General features: G+C 55.2%; 5 protein-coding genes across 5 annotated transcripts; 2 read left to right on the forward strand and 3 right to left on the reverse strand.

The window, feature by feature from the left end:
* Positions 1-2,751: 2,751 nt before the first annotated feature.
* Positions 2,752-3,543, reverse strand: ISF_08499 (hypothetical protein; the record flags this gene model as incomplete). The annotated part of the gene is made up of 2 exons (XM_018852102.1): positions 2,752-3,263; positions 3,429-3,543. The coding sequence occupies 2 exons, from the start codon at positions 3,541-3,543 to the stop codon at positions 2,752-2,754; spliced, it is 627 nt and encodes a 208-aa protein (XP_018700702.1).
* A 1,150-nt stretch (positions 3,544-4,693) lies between these two features.
* On the forward strand, positions 4,694-7,101 carry ISF_08500 (hypothetical protein; the record flags this gene model as incomplete). Its single annotated transcript, XM_018852103.1, has 2 exons — positions 4,694-4,972; positions 5,029-7,101. 2 exons carry the CDS (start codon positions 4,694-4,696, stop codon positions 7,099-7,101), a joined length of 2,352 nt encoding a protein of 783 aa, XP_018700703.1.
* Positions 7,102-7,550: 449 nt separating this feature from the next.
* ISF_08501 (Tetratricopeptide-like helical) lies at positions 7,551-10,910 on the reverse strand (the record flags this gene model as incomplete). The annotated part of the gene is made up of 1 exon (XM_018852104.1): positions 7,551-10,910. The coding sequence occupies one exon, from the start codon at positions 10,908-10,910 to the stop codon at positions 7,551-7,553; it is 3,360 nt and encodes a 1,119-aa protein (XP_018700704.1).
* Positions 10,911-11,927: 1,017 nt separating this feature from the next.
* On the reverse strand, positions 11,928-12,353 carry ISF_08502 (hypothetical protein; the record flags this gene model as incomplete). Its single annotated transcript, XM_018852105.1, has 1 exon — positions 11,928-12,353. One exon carries the CDS (start codon positions 12,351-12,353, stop codon positions 11,928-11,930), a length of 426 nt encoding a protein of 141 aa, XP_018700705.1.
* A 4,651-nt stretch (positions 12,354-17,004) lies between these two features.
* ISF_08503 (hypothetical protein) lies at positions 17,005-17,673 on the forward strand (the record flags this gene model as incomplete). The annotated part of the gene is made up of 1 exon (XM_018852106.1): positions 17,005-17,673. One exon carries the CDS (start codon positions 17,005-17,007, stop codon positions 17,671-17,673), a length of 669 nt encoding a protein of 222 aa, XP_018700706.1.
* Between the last annotated feature and the right edge of the window lie 1,413 nt (positions 17,674-19,086).

Here is a 19,086-nt window from a genome sequence, read left to right on the forward strand (position 1 = left end):
CTACCTAACTACAGCAGTCTATCGCCAGGTATCCGTACCTGCCAGCCTATCTGCAGCCTGAGACATTTCAGCTCCTTCTCTGACAACTTGAACCCAACCGTCCCGCTATAAACCAGCCCTCAGAATGCAAAGAAGTGCCAATAGTATGTTAATAGCCGAACCATGCCCTTTTACCATACATTCCATTGCACCTATTTCTAGGACCTGCCTACCTGGACTAGTTAGTCGAGACCCCTCCAGTCCGTCCCCTGGACCCTGTGCCCCTGGGAATCCGCTGTGGGAATCCACTCGTCGCCTAGCCAAAGTCGCACCACAGCATCATCAGCTCAAAGTGCCAAACGTTCAGCCGCTTCCGTCTGCTGCGCTGCCGACAAGAATACCGCCGTTATCAACTGGGCGATCAATTGATTCCACAGCGGTTAGGCTTCCAAGGCGCCCTGCCGCGGCGGTAACGTCAACTGCCTAGGCATGCAACACAGCATCGACAAACGGATGAGAATTGTAGGAATCGAGACAAATCTAGACGTCAACAATCGTGCTTTCCACCAGCTTTCCAATAGCTACACTTATACTCGAGTTCAGGGAGGTTGTTTGACGGAAACCACAATAACAACCAAGCCGTTTCCCATCCCGTGCCTACGAATACAAGGTAAAGCTCTCCCTAGATCAACGAATTCCACATATTGATTCAGATTCATCGGTACCTACCCGCTCCGACGCGGCGCGCGGCCCATGCTGCTCTCAGATCCCTTCAATAAAAAGCAACAGATTTTGGTTGACACGTCGGCATGTACTCCGTCCTCTGGCGTGTACGCACAGAGATGACTTACATGACTAGTTTTTCTGCAGAAACACTGTCAGCTTGCGCTGTGTCTTCAGCGATGCATCCTCATGCATATCAGGAAGCAGATCAATTCCGATTCTACGCCGGTGATCCTCCTTCTTCCTGTTCCGTCCCTTTCCGCATCTTCATATTGGAGGTGTTCTCTCTCGGCTTTCACTCAACACCATCCTCGAAACAAGGGCACCCTCCGCTCAAGTGACGAAACCATTGGGGTATCGCTCGCAGACAAACCTTTCAGCTTTGCAAAGCAATCCACAACATACCCGCGACCACAGTTTTCTTAAAACTGAGTGCCAATTTCATTCGTCTATCTGCTCACCTTGGTCCGGTGGTTGTGGCGCTGTTTCGTGTGCTGCTGTCTGCCCCTCTTATCATCGCCTTGTCGCCTTCTTCACCGTCCAGGATGGAATCTGCAGCAGCAACGCCGCCTGATGAGCGCATCGGATGTATCCGGTCCACTGTTACCAAAGTCCCTCTCCATGTACATTCATGCTCGCTCACCTGTTCGACGATGAGGGGTGGAGGATTGTTCCAGTTCGGACTTTGGTGCCCCGTCAAAAGCGGCATTGCCCCAACCCCCCGCAGGGATCACGACGCCATGTGTTTCGAAAATCCCATGGCTTGCGCATCCGACAAATCACTCGCCACACGCGAGAAAGAACAAGCAAGAAGGAAAGAAAAAGGCACCGGAATGCATCACGCCGTGTTCCCGTTGTCATCTGAAATTTTCCTCTTCTGCGGTACCACGATCTAATTTTACGCAAGGGGAGCGTGGGCTTTTGTACCCCGTACTCCGTAGGTACAGCGTTGCGCATTCCATCCTCCCATGCCGTTAATTCGGCACACCCGCTGCCCCCTTGCGGTGATCTGAGGCTATCCGTGGGGCATCCTGGGAACACAATCGGTGTCGGTATTTTTGAGGGTCGTCTGTGTTGAATTCCCACGATTGTGATTGCGCAAGCTCAAGGTGTACAGCACAGCATCCATCACAACCGTGACAGTCATCTCGCAAAGCCCTCGTGAATATACACTGGTAAGTACAAACATCGGAAGTCCCAACATGGCATTGCAGCAAGCAAACGAAACAAGCGAATTATTATCTCCGTGCCTCGCAATATGATTTGCAGTTTCAGAACCCTCATTTTCCTTACCAAGGGGGTTCACATCACGGTTCCTTTGTTGGCCGGCTACATCTGCACATCAAACCCCTCTCTGTGTCATACCTCCCCTTGTCTGCCGTTGTTATAAACGGGCCATATTGCCCAGAGTGCCGAAATCATGCTGTTCATAAATTTTTGACCACTTGCCTCTTATTATATGGTGGCTTGCTATCGAAAGCAAGCCGCCACCGAAGTTCCCCATCCTTCCCCTCTCCTTGTTGTGTGGGCCAAACAGAGAGTGTTTGTAGTAGACAAGGTCCAACGAAGCGACCTTCTGCGGTGGAAAAAGGAAGATGCAGTACACCGCTTCTCGCATGGGCGTGCAGAAGCTGGTCACATCGCAAGATGGGACCGGCGGGCTTGTCGCAAGTATACAGCGCCTTGCGCCCGACGAGTTGAATTCGGTGTCGTCCGCATAAGGTGAGAGACACACCATTGGGATGTTTCTGAAACGGGAATCAAGGCCGGCAGTGTCGGGATTCAATCAACTCTGCGCTCATGACAGGATACGGAAAGTCCTCCAAAGGCTACAGCCTCATACCACGGCATCCAAGGCCCAGGTGCTGCCACGTTGCGTCTATCCCGCTGAGAAGCGCGGTTGTCCAATCATTGATACGTCGCTAATAAGAAACGAAACGTCACAACGCCGTGTGAACAAAATCCCAACCAAAAATGCCATGCAATATAAAACCTTCTGTTGCCTTTCCTCGCCCTGCCTGCCTCCATCCTATCACCACTGGCCCTTCTTTACTTGCTCCCCGCTACCATCTTCTTCACCTTGTCGAGCAGGATGCCGCTCTCGCGGCCCAGCTTCTTCTTGCCATCGCGCCCGACCGTCTTAGCCATAGCCCTCTTAAAGCGGTCCCTCTCGGCCACCCGCGCCATTCGCTCGGCCACCCGCTCCTGGCGCTCGAGGGCGAGCCGCTCCGTCTCGGCCCTGCGCTCCGCGGCCCGCGCCAGCTGCTTGTCGTAGTAGCCCGGTCGCCGCGTGCGACGGCGCTGCCCGTCGCTGGCGCCGTCGCGCTCGCCGTGGGCCGAGTTCTGCGCAACCTCCTCGTCCTTGATCATGAGCTCCCGCGTGGGGTGCATGACCTCCTTGCTGCCGCCGCCATCAACCTCGTTCTCATCCTGGCTGCCGGCGTCATCGTCCTGCTGCTCGGCCTCGCCGTCGGCAGCGTCTTTTTGCTCACGTTCCTTGATCTTGGCATAGGCCTTTTTCACCTTGGCCTTGTGAATCAGATCCTTCTTGATTTTCGTTACTGCGTAAGCGTCAGCGTCATCACTTTAAACTCTCTTGCTACTTTGGCCTGTTTTTTTTTCTTTTTAATATGGGGCCTTCTCCAAGTGTTGACCTTGGTGAGATGTGCAGGTTTGAAGCAGTGAAGAGAAAAAAGCCTTTGCTCTAGTTTTGAGCAAGCACGTACCTTTGCGACGCCAGGGCCCGTCAGGTAAGTTATCCGGGCCGACTCTGAATCCCTTGCGATGCTTTTTCCCCGCATCGCCATCGCCAACTGGCTTCTTTCCGGGTTTCGGCGCCATGGTGGGCGCAGCGTCTGATTTGATACCTGTTTGTTGGTCGAAGCAGAATAAGCTGGCGGAAAAAATCCAACTTGATGCGCGAGGTACGTACCAACGCTACCACTCTCTGCCGGATGTCCGAATCAGGCCAAAAGTGGGTGCGGGCAGTGGAGAACTGTGGCGGGCGATGGGCTCGCTACCTTGAGAAACTACACGACGGCGTGGGATGAGCATGATATCATATTATGTGCTTTGTAATGTGCTTTGTTATGAAGGGTTCGGTGACATACAGGCCACTGCAGTAAGCTATCACACGGCAAATGAAACCCGGAGAAGCAAAACGATGTGTATTTTTTAGTAAAATGGGTTCAACTGCGGCTTTTGACTTGCAAGGTTGGGTTTCTCAATAGCGCCTTTCTGGAGCCGATCGGACCGCCAGCTGGCGCCCACCCAGGGTTGCATCGCGACAAGCCAAACAAGTTGTCATGGCTGCAATAAGACCCTTTGCATATTGGCCCTACTTTGGATACTGCACCCTTATGGAGAAGCTTTGCATCGTGGAAAAGCTACTGGTATGCCACCACAGTCCGACCCTACTTGGTGGCGCTCTGTAAATGCAGTGGTCTTCAGGTATCTCCAATGCCGTCTTCAGTGGTTGGCTGTGGTTTACAGCGCCCAGTGTCCACATTAATCCACACTGGATGCCACTGGCGCGACCACTGCAGCCACTGAAAGCCCACCTCCTCCAGGCCTAATCTAGCCCTTCCGCCCAACTACTATACCTACTGTCGCATGACGAGCCTTGCTGCCCCACTGGCCTCCGACACATCTTGGACCCGACTCGTTCGTTCGGTCCTGCATTTCCATGATTCACCGCTGTCCGTTCCTTGTCCTTCTTGCTCTCTTATCATTCCTCGTTCTTCCAGCCTCCCCGTCCTCGTCTCGTCCACATTCAGTTTGCCCGTGTCACCCGCCAAACAAAACTGCCCGAGCGCACCACCCCTCTCTGTACCACCGCCACTACTAGACCGCAGCCAACCGCCCACTGACGGCTGCCCGCTGTCGGAGAAGAGGAAGCCGTCGACAAACCAAGCCCAGCCCGACCCGTGGCCGTTTTGCACTTCCCGTTCCCCGGACCGCAGCTCGGCTGTGGTTCAGGATACACGATACTATGCCCATCTTTCAGGAAGATATAGACCACTCCCGCCCACTCCTCAACCCCAACCGGCCGTCCCGGCTCGTCGACGACGATGACGATTCACTGCTCCGCCTCAGACGCCTCTCCGAGGTGAGCCTACCTGTCGAGCTCTGCGAGGGCCCGATACCAGACACTCCCGAGCAGCGTCCCGAGACGCCGGACAATCAAAATGAGTCACACATGCTTGATAGATCTGTGCTCATTGAGAGGTTAAAGAGAGGGGAGAGCCCGTCATGGATCCCCAGCCGCCATGTATGCTACCCTTCTTCATGTTTGATCCATATACCAAAGACTGACAATTTATGTAGCTTGATGCTCGAATACAGCATGCCAATTCCTCGCCAGCCGCCCCGACATCGCCGCAGTCCCCCAATCTACTCCCTTCACCACAAATCACCCCGAGCAAGGATCGATCCGCCTTACCCATCCACAGCCCACTACATGATGGCCTCAGTATTGAGCGCCCACGCTCTGCCCTGCACAGCGGCGACTTCACCCACGATGATTCCTCGTCGTCGTCTTCGTCCGCCCGGGAAGAGCACCGCCACCAACCGGGTAACAGACGCCGACAGGAGCGTGCCTCTGTTGATATGGCCTGGATGGCCACCTCTCCACCCCGGCCGTTCGTACCCTTTGATTTCAATGGCCCATTTGCCGAGCCAGCCACCAGCTTCAAGTCTACATTGTCCTCATCTTTGTCCTCGTCGTTTGCGTACCAGCTTCCGACAAGCCCGCTCGCACAGTCCGTCACCAACGAGGACCAGGATGGCTTCGCACCGCCGTTTCGTGAGGGCGGCCTCCTCAGTGACAAGATGGATATGTCTCGCGGCAGCTACGACGAGACTTTGCCGTTCTCGTCACCACTTCGATCCCGCGCACACGCACGCGCAGCTTCCTTCCGCAGAGAGGCCACGCTTCCGTATCAGGCGCACCAGCCGCGACGCTCGTCCGGCTCTGGCATGCACTTCCTGCACCCGGGAGCCTCGCCCCAGCGCCCTATAGCCCGCTCCCGTCGCCCTTCGCTTGGGTCCGAGTCCTCTCCGTCGCTTCATGCCTCCATGGTGGGCTCCTACGAGGAGAGCATCCTGCAAGGCCGCATGTCGACGACGCCGTCTAAGCCCTTCGACTTTATGGCCCAAATTGGCGTCCTCGGCAAAGGCAAGTGCAAGTCACGCCTGCGGTGCCCGCCGCACGTCACATTGCCCTTCCCAGCCGTGTTCTACAGTTACGGTAGCACCAGCGCCGCGCGATCGCAAAGTAACGACGGACCGAGCCCGTACGTCGGCCAGATTGATCTCGAAAATGGCCTGCCCAACCCAGATGCCGAGGACCAGAAGCGCAGAGCCATGCGTCACCAGGCCCAGTCCACCGATATCGATATCGATATGCTCCTGGATGGCCCGCTGCCAGCGGCTGACGACGGCCCGCGCCCTGGGCCGCTCAAGGCACCGCCGGGCGGCAGCTACCGTATCCCGGAGAAGGGCCAGATCCAGATCGTGGTAAAGAACCAGAACAAGACGGCCGTCAAGCTCTTCCTCGTCCCGTACGACCTCACCGGCATGCCGCCTGGCACCAAGACCTTTATCCGACAACGCAGCTACTCGCACGGGCCCATTATCGACAACCTACCCAGCCTCTCTACCCAGGCCTCGACCTCCCCAGCAGACCGCCCGACACTGCGGTACCTTGTCCACTTGCATGTCTGCAGCCCAAGCAGGGGACGTTTCTACCTCTACAAGAGCATCCGCATAGTCTTTGCCAATCGCGTCCCCGAAGGCAAGGAGAAGCTGCGCAATGAGACGACGCTACCTGAGCCGCGCTTCACGCCCTACAGGCCGGTCCTACAGATGCCCTACGGTTCTTCCTCCTCGCTCTACGGCCGCTCTGGTGCCGCCTTGGCTGCTGAAAAGGCCCTTCGTCGGCGCAGTCTCGGTGTGCCGCCTAGCAGTAACGCCCACCGCTCTTCCTTCTCCGCTGCTGCTCTAGCCACTTTAAACCAGCAGCAGCAGCGTCGCCTCTCCGGGTCCCACGGCGGAGGTGCCGGGGGTGCCGGCAACACGCGCCCGATCGAGCCCGTACCGTTTTGCTTCCCCGCTCGTCGAAGCGCCAGCGATGCCGTTCATGATGACCTAGACGGGCCACCCCGATCGCCGCCCAGCCGCCCCTCGACCAAAGACTCGTCCGTAGCCTGGGGCTACGAGAGGCTTACCAGGGGCGACGCTGGCTACGGCGGCGGCAATTTCTTTGATGACCCGGCCAACGGCCCTTTGCTGGGCGGCGGCAGCAGCGGTGGTGGTGGCCCAGCCGCCGAGGGCCTGCTGTCGCAGCGGCTTCGGTCTCTGGGCGTCCAGCAGGCGGCGCGCTCGCCACCAGCATCTTGAAAATTCATCCTGTATATTTTATGACCCGATAGAATCTCTGGCTAAGGAGCTATTATTATTCTCCTCTTATTGCTGTTGGAATTGGGAGTTTGTGGCGGAGAATATCCTTAACGCCCTTCGTTTCCCATGACTATGGTTATCACCTAGAATGTAGCTTTGGAGTTGGTTTTGTTTTTCTTGGATTTCGAAAAGGTTAAATAGATACCAAACAGATTTACTCTGCAACGCAGTCGCCCATTATACCATCACTAGACTATGTACAAAAATGCAATCTCTATACACGATAACATTACCGCCAAATTTGTTCCAGTTTCGCGTGGTTATATATGATACAGTAAGTTATAATTAGATGTTCAACTCCAAGTTTTCTATAAAATACACTCTCCTCCACCTTGATCTTTTCTATACAACAACGAGAACGAATATACATATATTTACATCAAAGCGGCCTAGAACCTGCGCCGCTTGCTCCGGGGCGGGACGTACACGCGTCCCCATTTCTCCGCCCACGCCCTGCCGCGGCGCTCCCTGCTCGCGTTGAGCTGCGCACCCAGCGCCAGCCGCATGGCCAGCAGGTCCTTTAGTGGCATCGCGGCGAGCGTGTCCTTCAGGATGGCCTTGTTGATGCTGCTCCTCCTCCCGGGCTTGTTCTCCTCCTCGCCCGCGTCCGGGAGGTCGGCCACGTCGACCGTAGCAAAGGCGTGGTGCAGCAGCGGGTACTGCGTCTCGACGCGGCGCAGCTTGGCGGTCACGCCGGCGGACCACGCGGCGAGCTTGCGCAGGCGCAGCCACTCGCGCTGCAGGCTGAGCACGGCGGGCCGCGAGGCGACGAGCACGCCCGCGTCGGTGAGGGGCATCAGCAGCGTCTCGCACCAGTGCATGGCCGGCTCCCACTGGCCGAGCTCCGCGAGGCAGCAGATGAGCGTGTTCCACGTGTCGCGGGTGAACTTGAAGCCCGCATCAAGGGCGGCTTGCGTGTACGCCAGGAGTCGCTTGCCGTCGCCGGTGGTGTGGTACACCTTGGCGACGTGGGCCATGGGTCCGCTGAGGTGGTAGGCGTACACGGGGAAGATGCCCTTGGTCGCGGGGTTCTCGGCGCGTCGGCGAATGTCCTTGAGGATCACGGCCCACAGCTGCAGGACGCGGTCGTGGCGGCCGTCTTCCAGATAGGCGCCCATGATGACGCTAAGAACGTCCGACGGCATCTGATCGCTTTGCTGGGAGACGGGGCGCATCTTCGCGTAGAGTGTCACCAGATCTTCGGCAAGGGCCATCTCTCGCTTATCGATGAGTAGCTTCAGCGCATCTCCAACGTCACGGAGCTCTCTGTTCAGCTCAGTGACGTCCCGCATAGCGGTAGTGTATGGGTCGGGTGTGCGCTCTCCCGGTGGGGCATCAGTGTTGTGAGTAAGCTTTCTCATGTATTGTACAAGCTCCCGGGCAAGTCTTGCTGTTCGGTCGGCAGTGGGCGCACGAACAAATCCAGATTCGAAGCGGGCTAGATGGGTGGCAAAGTTTGGCTGGATACCTGCGCGCTCCATCTCTGTGGCGAGGATGTCGACAAGGGGCGCCTGCCTGGTTCCGATGGCACTGTTCATGACAATTGCGAAATGATCGGCGCTAATTGGCAGCAGATTATCTGCAACCGCGCTGCGCAATAGGCGATGTGCTGATGCGGTCTGCTTAGCGCGTCCTTGGGCGATGAGAACTGCCTCACAAGTATCCTCGTCCCAGGCAAGGTTGTTGTTCTGCATTCCCGCCAATAGCTGGAAGCCTTTACCGAGTTTGCCAGCAGTTGCATAAGCCCGTATCAGGCTGTTCCATACCTCTCTGCTTGTGATCCCACGGCGTGCCATTTCTCGGCAAATCTTCTCCGCGTCTTGTATTAGGCCATTGTGCAAGTATGCAGCCACAAGTGACGTGGCCATACTCTCTGATGGTCGAATTAGGGCAGTCTGAGCTTGGTTAAGCAGTCTTAGCGTTTGCTCTAAGTCGCCATTTGCAGAATGCAGTCCCATCATGTGCTCGAACGCTTGCGTATTTGGGCCATGCCGCTCGATAATTGCGTTGAAACATAGGGTGGCCTCTTTGAAGTTACCTGCTCTGATGTGGCATTTGAGTAAAGCATTCTCAATCACCGCGTCGGGTTGAATGCCAGACTCCTTCATGGCAGATATCTCATTCTCGGCGCCAGCAACATCGCCGGATTGAGCGTACGCATCCAGAAGGCTGTAAAAGCCGTGGGCTTCCTTCTTGGATTCCGGAAATGCCGTCACATAACGTTGCCATAGATCTCGGGCAGCAGTTATATCGCCTGAGTGGGCATAAAACCTCAAAAAGTTTTCATACGCCCACTTGTCCATGCCCCCGTCCGACTTCATCCAGTCCTGGAATAGTAGCCCTAGCCCAGCGGGATTGGTCGGATCGTAGATCGTAAACATGCCTCGCAGAATGTCGGACGTGAATGGAGCATCGGGACGTAGCCGGTATTCCTCATAGATCTTGCTGAGGTGTCTCAGCGACGATCTGGATTGCTTGCCAATCCTGGCGGATCGAAGAACCGAGTCGATATATAATTGGTAGTATGTGGTATTGTTGTAGCGAGAAAGAATGCTCATGGCATTGCTTGGCTTGCAGGGCTTGGCCAGCACGGAACGAATCATCAAGTGTCGCAGCTGGTCGAACGCTTTTCGTGAATAAAACTCCTTGTTTTCTGCTCGTATTTGGGCCAGGCCCGTGTATTTGACGTGCTTTTCGAACGCTGCAAAGAGTGTATCCAGTTTCGGCACGGACTGAAGGTGGTCAAACGGTATCGCCTGGTCCCCATACTCTTGAATGAAGTTCGCGTACTCGAACCAGACCCGGAACAATTCTGGCCACTTGCGAGCGGCAAAGGCACTGGCTACAAGGTATTGCATGCCGCCAACATAGTGGTCCTGAAGGCCGTCTTTGAACTTGTTGATAGCGGACGTAAATTTGCCGCAGACGGAGAGTGATCGGATCGCGGCAGAGAGGAGCTCGTCTGTCCATTCGCTCCGTGAAAGCTCGCGGAATAAAGCCGCAGCCCGAGAGCACTCGAGGTAATCGTCCGTTCTCGCCAAAGCAATGATCAGGCCAGGGCGCTGAGCCTCCTGCTCCTCTCGAGATGCTTTTTGATAGGAGTTCCAAGCATCAACGAGAACCGGGCTGGTTCCTGCGACTCGGGAGCTGACTTTTTTGAGAAGAACGTCTGCTGGAGCTTTCGATTTTGCTGGTGGTGCCGTCTCAGTCCTCGTTTGTACCGAAACGGACTCCTGAACAGGTTCCGATTCGATCGCTTCCGTTGTCGCTGTAGCTATCGACTGATACTGGACAGTTGCGTCCGGGGGTATCCGCGAGATGCCTTGGTACTGCGTGGTGCACAGGATGGATGGCTCGCTGCGCTGGAACGAGGCCATGTGCTGCGCCGAGTACTGCCTCCGCCGCAGCGGTCGCAGCGACTCCGACCTGGGCCTCGGTGCCAGCACGCGGTGCAGTAGCGACTGCGTCTCATTGGGGTATAGAAATTCGAGGAGGAACGAGGTGGCAACGAGTTTGGGCTCGAGCAACTCCGAGGCCGCGGGCTTGACAGTGGCAGCGGCAGCAGCCCGCGACGACGACGACGGTTCACCAGGAGACAGGGGCCAGAGGCTAGACAGCTCGATTGCCGCGGCGCCATGCTGCCAAAAGGCTGTGTGAAGCCGACGGGACCGGCGGGCGGCACACTGGGTCTTGGGGATGGCGCGCTGGAGCTGGCCCGACTCCAGGCTCGCCACCGCCCGTTCAATCATCGGGCAGGAAGGGGCGGCGATCCCACGACCTGGACAGCCGTTATGAAGTGCGGACGGTTGCGGGCGATGGATACGTCAACATTGCAGTGTAGGAAACGTTGAGCGCAAGGGAGTCGTGGTGGGCTCGTGAAGCAACGCCGGGTTCTGTCGCGGGAGGAATCGCAGGCTGGTATGCCGGCTTCTTCGGCGTGGAATATCGATTGGTCGGTATCTGAATGCAGGGTGCAAGCTCGGATTGTGCGTGGCCACGGATCTGCAGTGAATACGGATGATGACCGGCTATAGGGGTGGGCAGGGTGACAGAAATGGCCTTATTCGTGATGAAAAAAGTTGGCGTCGGTCGGAGCTCTGGCTTCGGCAATACTGGGTCAGCTCCACGTCTAATTGGTCAGAGGCCCACTCGCTGTCTGTTGGTGATGAACCTCAGGCCATTTATGAACGAGGCGACTATCGGACAAACAGGCAGAAAGAAAATTCACATAAAGCAAAAATAAAGTGAATGAACATTCCAATCTGTTTCAATCATGCTAGGCTATAAAGATACTGCAAAATGTTTCTGCACACAAATGTGTGCGGAGTGGTCGGCTGACCAGGGACTAAAAATACATTCTAGCAAAGCAGAATAACCTGCCGCCGTTGCTGAGATAGAAGATGAGCAGTCCACGACTGCATTGTTATCTGTATCGGCTTTTTGAATTCCGTGCCAATCCGTGGCATTTTAGGACCTTTTGGAGCAAATATTTTGCTGCCGTTTGGGCGTCAAATACGCCGGCAGTATTAAGCGGCATCCAGCCTAGTGTGTGATGTGTGGTAACAGCCGTTTCCTGTGCTGCGGTTTGATAAAGCATATTTGCACATTTGTTCCTTTTGGTTGTCGCTTGATGCGGGACTCTGCCCTTTCTCTTGCAAGGGACAGACGGGTAGATGGCGTGGCTTGGCCTGAGCCTGATTTGTGGTATAGATATACAGTAGACTCCTCGGCTCCGCGTTTTCTGCTTCGCAAAGGCAGCGGAACGCTCATCCAGACTCCTTGGCCTTTGTCATTTGACGGAGTTCGATAAGAGCTGGTCGGTTGCGGCTCTTAGTTCTTTGCTGTCGGCGGTAGGGCGGCTCTGTCGGATGGGGCGAGGCGGCCCTCGAGGGGCAGTGATCGCGGCGGGCTTCCCGCTGCCTGGCATGGTAGGCGAGGCGAAGAGCGTGGGAGGTGAGCGGCGCTGGGGAGCGAGCACGAGAGCGGGCGCGCGAGCGAGTCTGGGAGCGGTGGGGAGAGATGGACCGGTGACGGGAGCGGCCGCGAAGAGTGCTGGATTCCTCTGTTCGCAGGGCTCGGATCTCAGGGCGTGTCGGGCTACGGTGCCTCTTGCGGCCACGCATGTCAGCGTCGGCGGTGAGGGGAAGAGCCATCTCGATATAGTTGACGTCGCTGGTGATACTGGTGGTCATGGCAGCGGACGTGTTTGAGTAGTTGACAATGCAGAGAGCGAGAGGAAAGGCAAACAGGTGGCAACGGCAGTTGTGTAAGTGGCGTCGATGGGGCCGGCAGAGATGTTGATACAAGGCAACAAGTAGGCTGGCGAGTGTAGCCGTGGAGAAGACGATGATGATAAAAGAAAATGGCAAGAATAAATATGATAGAAGAAAAAGGTGGTATACAGGTGAAGGAAAGGAAGGGAGTAGGGGAGGTGAAAGAAATGTGAAGAAGGAGGGAATGTGTGAATAGTTATACAAGGAATCGAGACCCCCCTGTCTGTACCCTGAAAGTTGGGCTCCTGGTGCTGGAATTTGTTGGAGGATTTGGAGGGAACTGCCTGGATTGCTGAGCTTCAAGGGCGGACGTGGTTCCAGAGGGGTTCAGGGCGTTGCTCAGCATGGTTCAGGCCCCACCAGCGCCAGTCTTTAGCGGGAGTCGAGCCACTCGTCCACTAAACAGGCTAGAGGTGCAGGGCGCTAGTACATACCACACAGCAACAACAGACCACCTGGGGTACCTCAAGGGAGCAGCATTTGCCGCCTGTGCATTTGTATTCTTTGGGTGTGGTATTTTTAATTAGCGTAACCTCCATCACTGTAATTATTTTGGCATTTTTTATGTATCAATTAGCGCGCCTCTTTTGATCTTGGCTGGCAGGACAGCCCAAGGCCATACCTAAATGGTAAGTGGTCACATGAGGTCTGGCCGAATTCTTGTCTGCCTGTTTTCTCTTTGTCTGTTTGACTGTCTGTTGTCTCCGCGCTTCCTCAGGCTGCCACTTCCTCCACCAGCAGCCAGACCCCAGGCAACCTCATTTGGCCCTTCCCTCGTTCATCATAACCGCAATGACCATCTCATCCCCGGCATCTCGGCCTTCCAGAACATCGCATCAGGCCAGCCAGGATGTCCAGAATGAGCAGGGGCGTGAAAAAGTCTTCAACAATGCCTGCAATGCGCCAACACCACCCATCTTACAGCTGTCGCCCAAACCTTGATGGATGCGCAAACCTCCAACCTGAATGCCACTCACACCACATGCACACACACGCACACGCATGCACCTATAGCACAATACATACAGAGAGACACACCACACTTGCCTTGTTATACACACACACACACACACACACACACACATGGCCATCACCGATAGCGACGCCTCCATTGTGAGATGCAACCGACGCCTCCCCCCCATTTCTCCACAGTACCATGTTGCCATTGGCTTATTGCCCTCGCCCAGCAGCAGCCACCAAGTCTGGGCTGTGACTCTTTGCCGGCAAACAAACACTGTTCGAACAATTAGGGACAGGTGTTCATGCTCCATGCCCATCACTGTCGTCACTGGTGCCCCAGCAACCCTATGCGCCCGTCTGTCCACGCAGTCCTTCACAGCCCACTCTCTATCATGGCCCTGCTCTTGGGCAGCAGCAACCAAAAGACGATCAGGAGAAAAACACAAATCATGAATAACCACACAACCCAAGCCCATGCTAGCGCATTCCCACTCTGGGCGCGGGGAACTCTACCGTGGCGCTAAAGTGGCTCTAACCATTTCAACATGAAACTAGTTGTCGTATCACTCTAGGACTTGGAATAGGGGAATGGGCACACCATCAAGCCAACAAGCCCAAGCCCAGCGCCCATCACAGTGCCATCACTGATCAGTACTAAAATTATCCCGACAGTCTGGGTCTGCTGGATATCCCTACTCGATCCTCGGGAGTCAGCAGGGCTCACGGAGCAGATGAAGCCAAGGAGCATTTTGTTTCATTTGCTGGCTTTCTGCTTGTCGCGCGCTTGGCCTTACTGCATACACTATTACATGGGCATTGACCAGCCATCGGCACCACCGACATGATATGTTGCCATGCCGCGCCGTGTTATAACCACGTCCGGCAGTGGGCTGTAGCATCCATACTGATTGCGCAGTGTGCCAAGACTTCAGAAGACAGGCAGACAGTCGATCCTCACGAGCCTTGTCGCCGAATTCAGCATCCATCCCACAGGCTATACGTATTCGTACGTCCCATTTTCTGGCACATTGTTCGCCGAATCACTGGTGGCCGAACAGGCACCTACATATTGGCGAGCCGTTTTGATAAGGGAGCCAACGAATCAAACGATGACCCCTCTTGTCCCAACCCATCATCTGTCAAGACGTCAGCTCTGCCGTATGCTGCATCAGAGCCAGTGCCGATTACAAAAGAGTGAAGTACGTGGCGCATTTTAGGCACACCAAAACTCTAACTCCGCAGCGTGAAGAACCCAAGTCGCTTGAGAACCACCTGACCTTCCCGTGCCTCCGGAGGGCTTTATCCGTAGACTGGTACGATTTGTACGCCCGTACCGATATGCGCCAGCGAAACAAGCTGGCCAAGCCTACCTATCTATTCATCAGCGCGCTCGGCACTTGGCCGCCTACTTGTGGCCAGCCATGCGATGCCCAATTTGACTGCATCTGCTTGGCGTCCATGATTTTCCCATGCCCGCATTGCCAGTTACGAAGAAGTTACGACATTGATTGCTAGTTACGTACTGGGTAGGTGCATTGATGCGCCCATTGTTGACGACTGAAACAGGCCAAATGCGGACATGATATAATGTCTCAGTCGTATATGACGAGGTGCTATATTTTGCAAGTGGTAACTAATGCAGACAAACGCAAAACTGATAGTTTACAAAAGGATATTAAACGGTCCATGAAAATGCAACACGTCAGGTAAACGAGTACGACAAGAGCGTTACAGCCATGACTGCAACTGCGACTTGACTGGTAGTACACCATCTCACAATGGTGGTTAATGACAGAGAAGAAGATTACATACTTGAGTCTCAAGATGTGAATCTAGCATAGAAAAAAAAAGACGGAATAATAATTCTGGCAAATTCTGAACTATGCCTCTTGTTGGCAATGTAGTTCATTGTTCCCTGCTGTCGGCTCTATAGGGTGGGCTGTGCGAGGTGGCTGAACCGCCAACAAACGTGCAACTCAACTTTATTTCTTCTCCCACGCAATGGCAGCATCAAACGCAGCTTGTCAACTGCCTCCGGCACGTAATCCGTCCCGGCCCAGGTCGTTCCGTTCCCGCACCGGAAACGGCAGAAACGCGCGTCAGGTCCCCGCGCCAAGCCTCCCCTGCCTGCCGAGACCTCCGGAAGTTTCTAGCAGCAACTTCTTAGCCTCCGTCTTGACTGTATCCGATGGCCATGAACTAGCATAGACCGTAGATGGTACTCGTGTCGCGCAGCATTCTCACCCTCGAGAGTCGACGAGAGGCGCCAATGGTACGAGTGTGACGGAGGTTGGCGGCCCTCTCATGTTCGCGATGTAGGTGGCTCGATTTTGGAGATGCCCCAGGGCCCTTCTCGCCATGGCTACCTCCGTGAACTCCTTCCCCGGGCGCTCCGGTACTCCCTGGCCTTGAGTGTGTGGCTCGCTCCGTTCTGCGCATCGGTCCTGAGCAGGTTTGCTGCTACGTGTTCTGCGAGGCCGTACGTTACGAGTACGAAGCACGTGTTTCCGGCCTCCCAGTTTGGACGCAAGGCCTTCCCCTACACAAGCTGGCTGCATGTTCGGGTAACCTCTAGTAGAACAGTATGCGCGGTAGGTACTCTTCAACCGTGACCTCGACCAACGGCTTTGAGGTCGCTCGCACATCATCGCTGCTGACAGGCATTCCCAGGACATGCACCCACTTACAGGGTACAATGGGAAGTCAAAAAGCTTGCCTTTTCTCTTGACTCCCGCGTTTGGGGACCTTGAGCACTTGGCGCACCATCCCTCAACCGAGCCGGCAACCTCAAGACTTCGGCAGTCAGCGGCGCTGGCAACCGCGTTCTGGGGCCAGGAGACCATCCGAGCTGGGGGGGAAGACATGCTTGGTTCCACGTGCCATTTGGAAAGAGTTAGGGGCATAGCTCAAAATGGCTTGTGAACGTTCCCTTTGGAAACCTCAACTCTTCATGGCCGGTGCATGTACCAACTTCAACAATATTGAGTTTACCTGCAGACGCGGGGAAGCATCCACTGGCCCAGGGAGGTTGGGATGAACTCCCCAGGGCCGACACATTGGCTGATCTGAGCGATCTGAACGCTCTTATCGCTGTGGGCTTCTATCCAGCTTTTTTGTTAGCCGAGAGGAAAGATTAGGAAAAGAAGACAGGTAGAGGAAGAAGAAAAGAAGCATATAAAAGGTTGGCATGGAGGGGGGCATGCGGCACGTAGACGGCAAACACCAAGAAATGAATTAATAAAAGAGACTGCATAATCTGTAGATAATATCTGCAATAGCTGTATGTGGTATGTACGTGGTACGTTGCTTATCGTAAAGAAAGCCCAGCGCGCGTGCCGTCGGGGTACTTGGAGGTGAGAGCGTTGGTCGGCCATGGCACCACGGCAGAACTGGAAGCTCTGTCGCTCGAAGCTTAGCAGGTAATCAACGTTGTATTCGCGGAGACTTGGAATTCTTCCGAACACCAACCTACTCATCAGAGCCGCGGACGCACCAACGCTGTTCTCCAACTATGTGAACGACATGGCCTTTTACTACGAACACGGCTATCACCGCGTCTTCCCGTCGCTGGAGCCGCTGCTTCAGAAGAGTTTGGAGGATGGGTTTTGCGATGGCAACACCGGGCGGGCGCCGACGGCGCGAGGCCGCTCACATTGGCAAGCGATGCATACAGGCCAAAATTGTTGTAGAGGAACAATACATGGAGCACTTGACCAACCGGTCGGCACGTCTCAATAGACGGGCTGTGCAGGTCTTGTCTCTATTCGAAAGTAGCCTATTGGACATGGCGGCCGAGGCCATGGCCCACGGATTCGACCCGGGGGTCGTTGTGAGCGACTTCATCTTCAGCTCGCCGGGCACGGACGTGATCGACGTAGGCTCCGACCTGGTCAACTCGGAGGTCATGAACACGCTCATGAACACGCTCCTGAACACGGCAGACGTGACCGACACGGGCGTCGCGGGGCGAGGCCGCGCTGCGCCGCGTGAACGACGCCCTGGCCGCGGCGGGAGCGGGAGCCAGGATGTTGACCGAGCGGTGGTGCGAGCCTTCGACGAGGATGGTCGCCGAGCTGTACATATGGCACATGACAAGCGACCGGCACCTGCTGCTGCGCCGCGCGATCCTCGGGTGGCCGAAAGCCCGGAAGGAGGCCGCGACGCCCCCGCGAGCCATCACGCCTGGCAGGTCAACTACCTGTTCGAGGCGGCCATGTTTGGCAGTATTCTCGACGGCGGAGCACTGGCTGGCAAGCTCGACATGGCGGAAAGGAAATAGCTGAACATGATGGGCAAACAATTTGATATGTTGTATCGAGGGGGAGGCTTTCTGGCAAGTTGTTTTCTTCGCTGAGTCATCCAGTTGCTATTTCCTAACCCAAGGATGCTGCTCTACTCCTACTTCCCACCAACGGGGGGACAGAAACTCCCAAGTCGAAGGTCCTAACTCGAAGTCCTGTACAGATTAGAGGTGGAAAATCCTGTGCTGCATGGGGTTCAGGTCAGCCAGCCCGCTCGAGTTGATCATGCAGTTGTTCGTGCTGAGGTGTATACTCCACGGCACAGTTTCATGACGGGTCATCTGTTCTCTCCTCTCCATCGCCCATGCTCATGCATGGCCGTTCAGTCTTGACATCGGCCTTGCAGCGATGCAACGGGTATCAGACATTGACTGTGACTGCACTGTCAGCGTTGCATTGGCTGACGACATTCGGCATCGCCACCGGTTTTGCCGTATCCAGGCCAGGCTTGATAATGGAGAAATTCAAGTCGAATTTTCCCTGCTTCGGTTTGATTTGAATTCACAAATGCAAATTTGAATCCGACTCGAGTTGAACTCGTCATGCTGTTTTTTTTTTTTTTTTTTTCATTCAAGTAGCCAGTGTCGACGGCAGCTGTGTGGGAGACGTTGTGATTTGAAATGTCGCTTGTTGCATGTCCTGTCTCGGCGGCATTCAACGTGACTGCAATGTCACGGTGGTTCATCATCCGTTCAGCCAGCCACGAATATTCTGTTCTCATGGACAGCAGCAAGAAACAAGCGTCGTCTATGTTGTTGTGCGACGTGCAGCAAGATGCAACAATAAAATAGACGACACAGGATAATCAAGTGGATGAGGCAGGCAAAAGACACCAGTGAGCAAGTGGACGGACAAAGGTACCAAGATATCCCTCAGCATGAAAAAAAGGGGGCGCAATAGTTACATGTCATAATCAAGGCAGATATGCGGCGGCAATGGCAATGGCTGGCTGAAGCCTGCATCCATACATCTAATTCGTACTGAGGACACCCGCAGAAGCTCACCTAACAGCGCATCTGTCTCGGCCGCGGGTGAGTCTCGGCCGGTCTGTGCCGTCTTCCTGTTACAGTTTTGTAAAGTATGAAGTAATGTCTTTGAGGCTTCTGCGCATGGCTGAGTTGAATTTTCACTATTCTACCTCTCAGAATTTCGGGGAAAAGATGCTGCATGAAATGATTCGGCTTCCCGTATTCTCCGCTGCGAGACAGTCCCTGTCGAGGCCCCAATCACCCGGCCACAAATAATGCTTATTCGTATATCTGATAATGAATCAACGCTTCTTACCGCGGTTGCGGCTAAAACTGGTCGCTAAAGTGGCCGTGGCTCGCTAATCTATCGGAAAACTCGTCGCGAGCCTCGATCGATAGACCCCCATTTCCAAGGACGGGATT

Source organism: Cordyceps fumosorosea, assembly GCF_001636725.1.
Source record: "Cordyceps fumosorosea ARSEF 2679 chromosome Unknown scaffold_31, whole genome shotgun sequence".
Classification (NCBI taxonomy): domain Eukaryota; kingdom Fungi; phylum Ascomycota; class Sordariomycetes; order Hypocreales; family Cordycipitaceae; genus Cordyceps; species Cordyceps fumosorosea.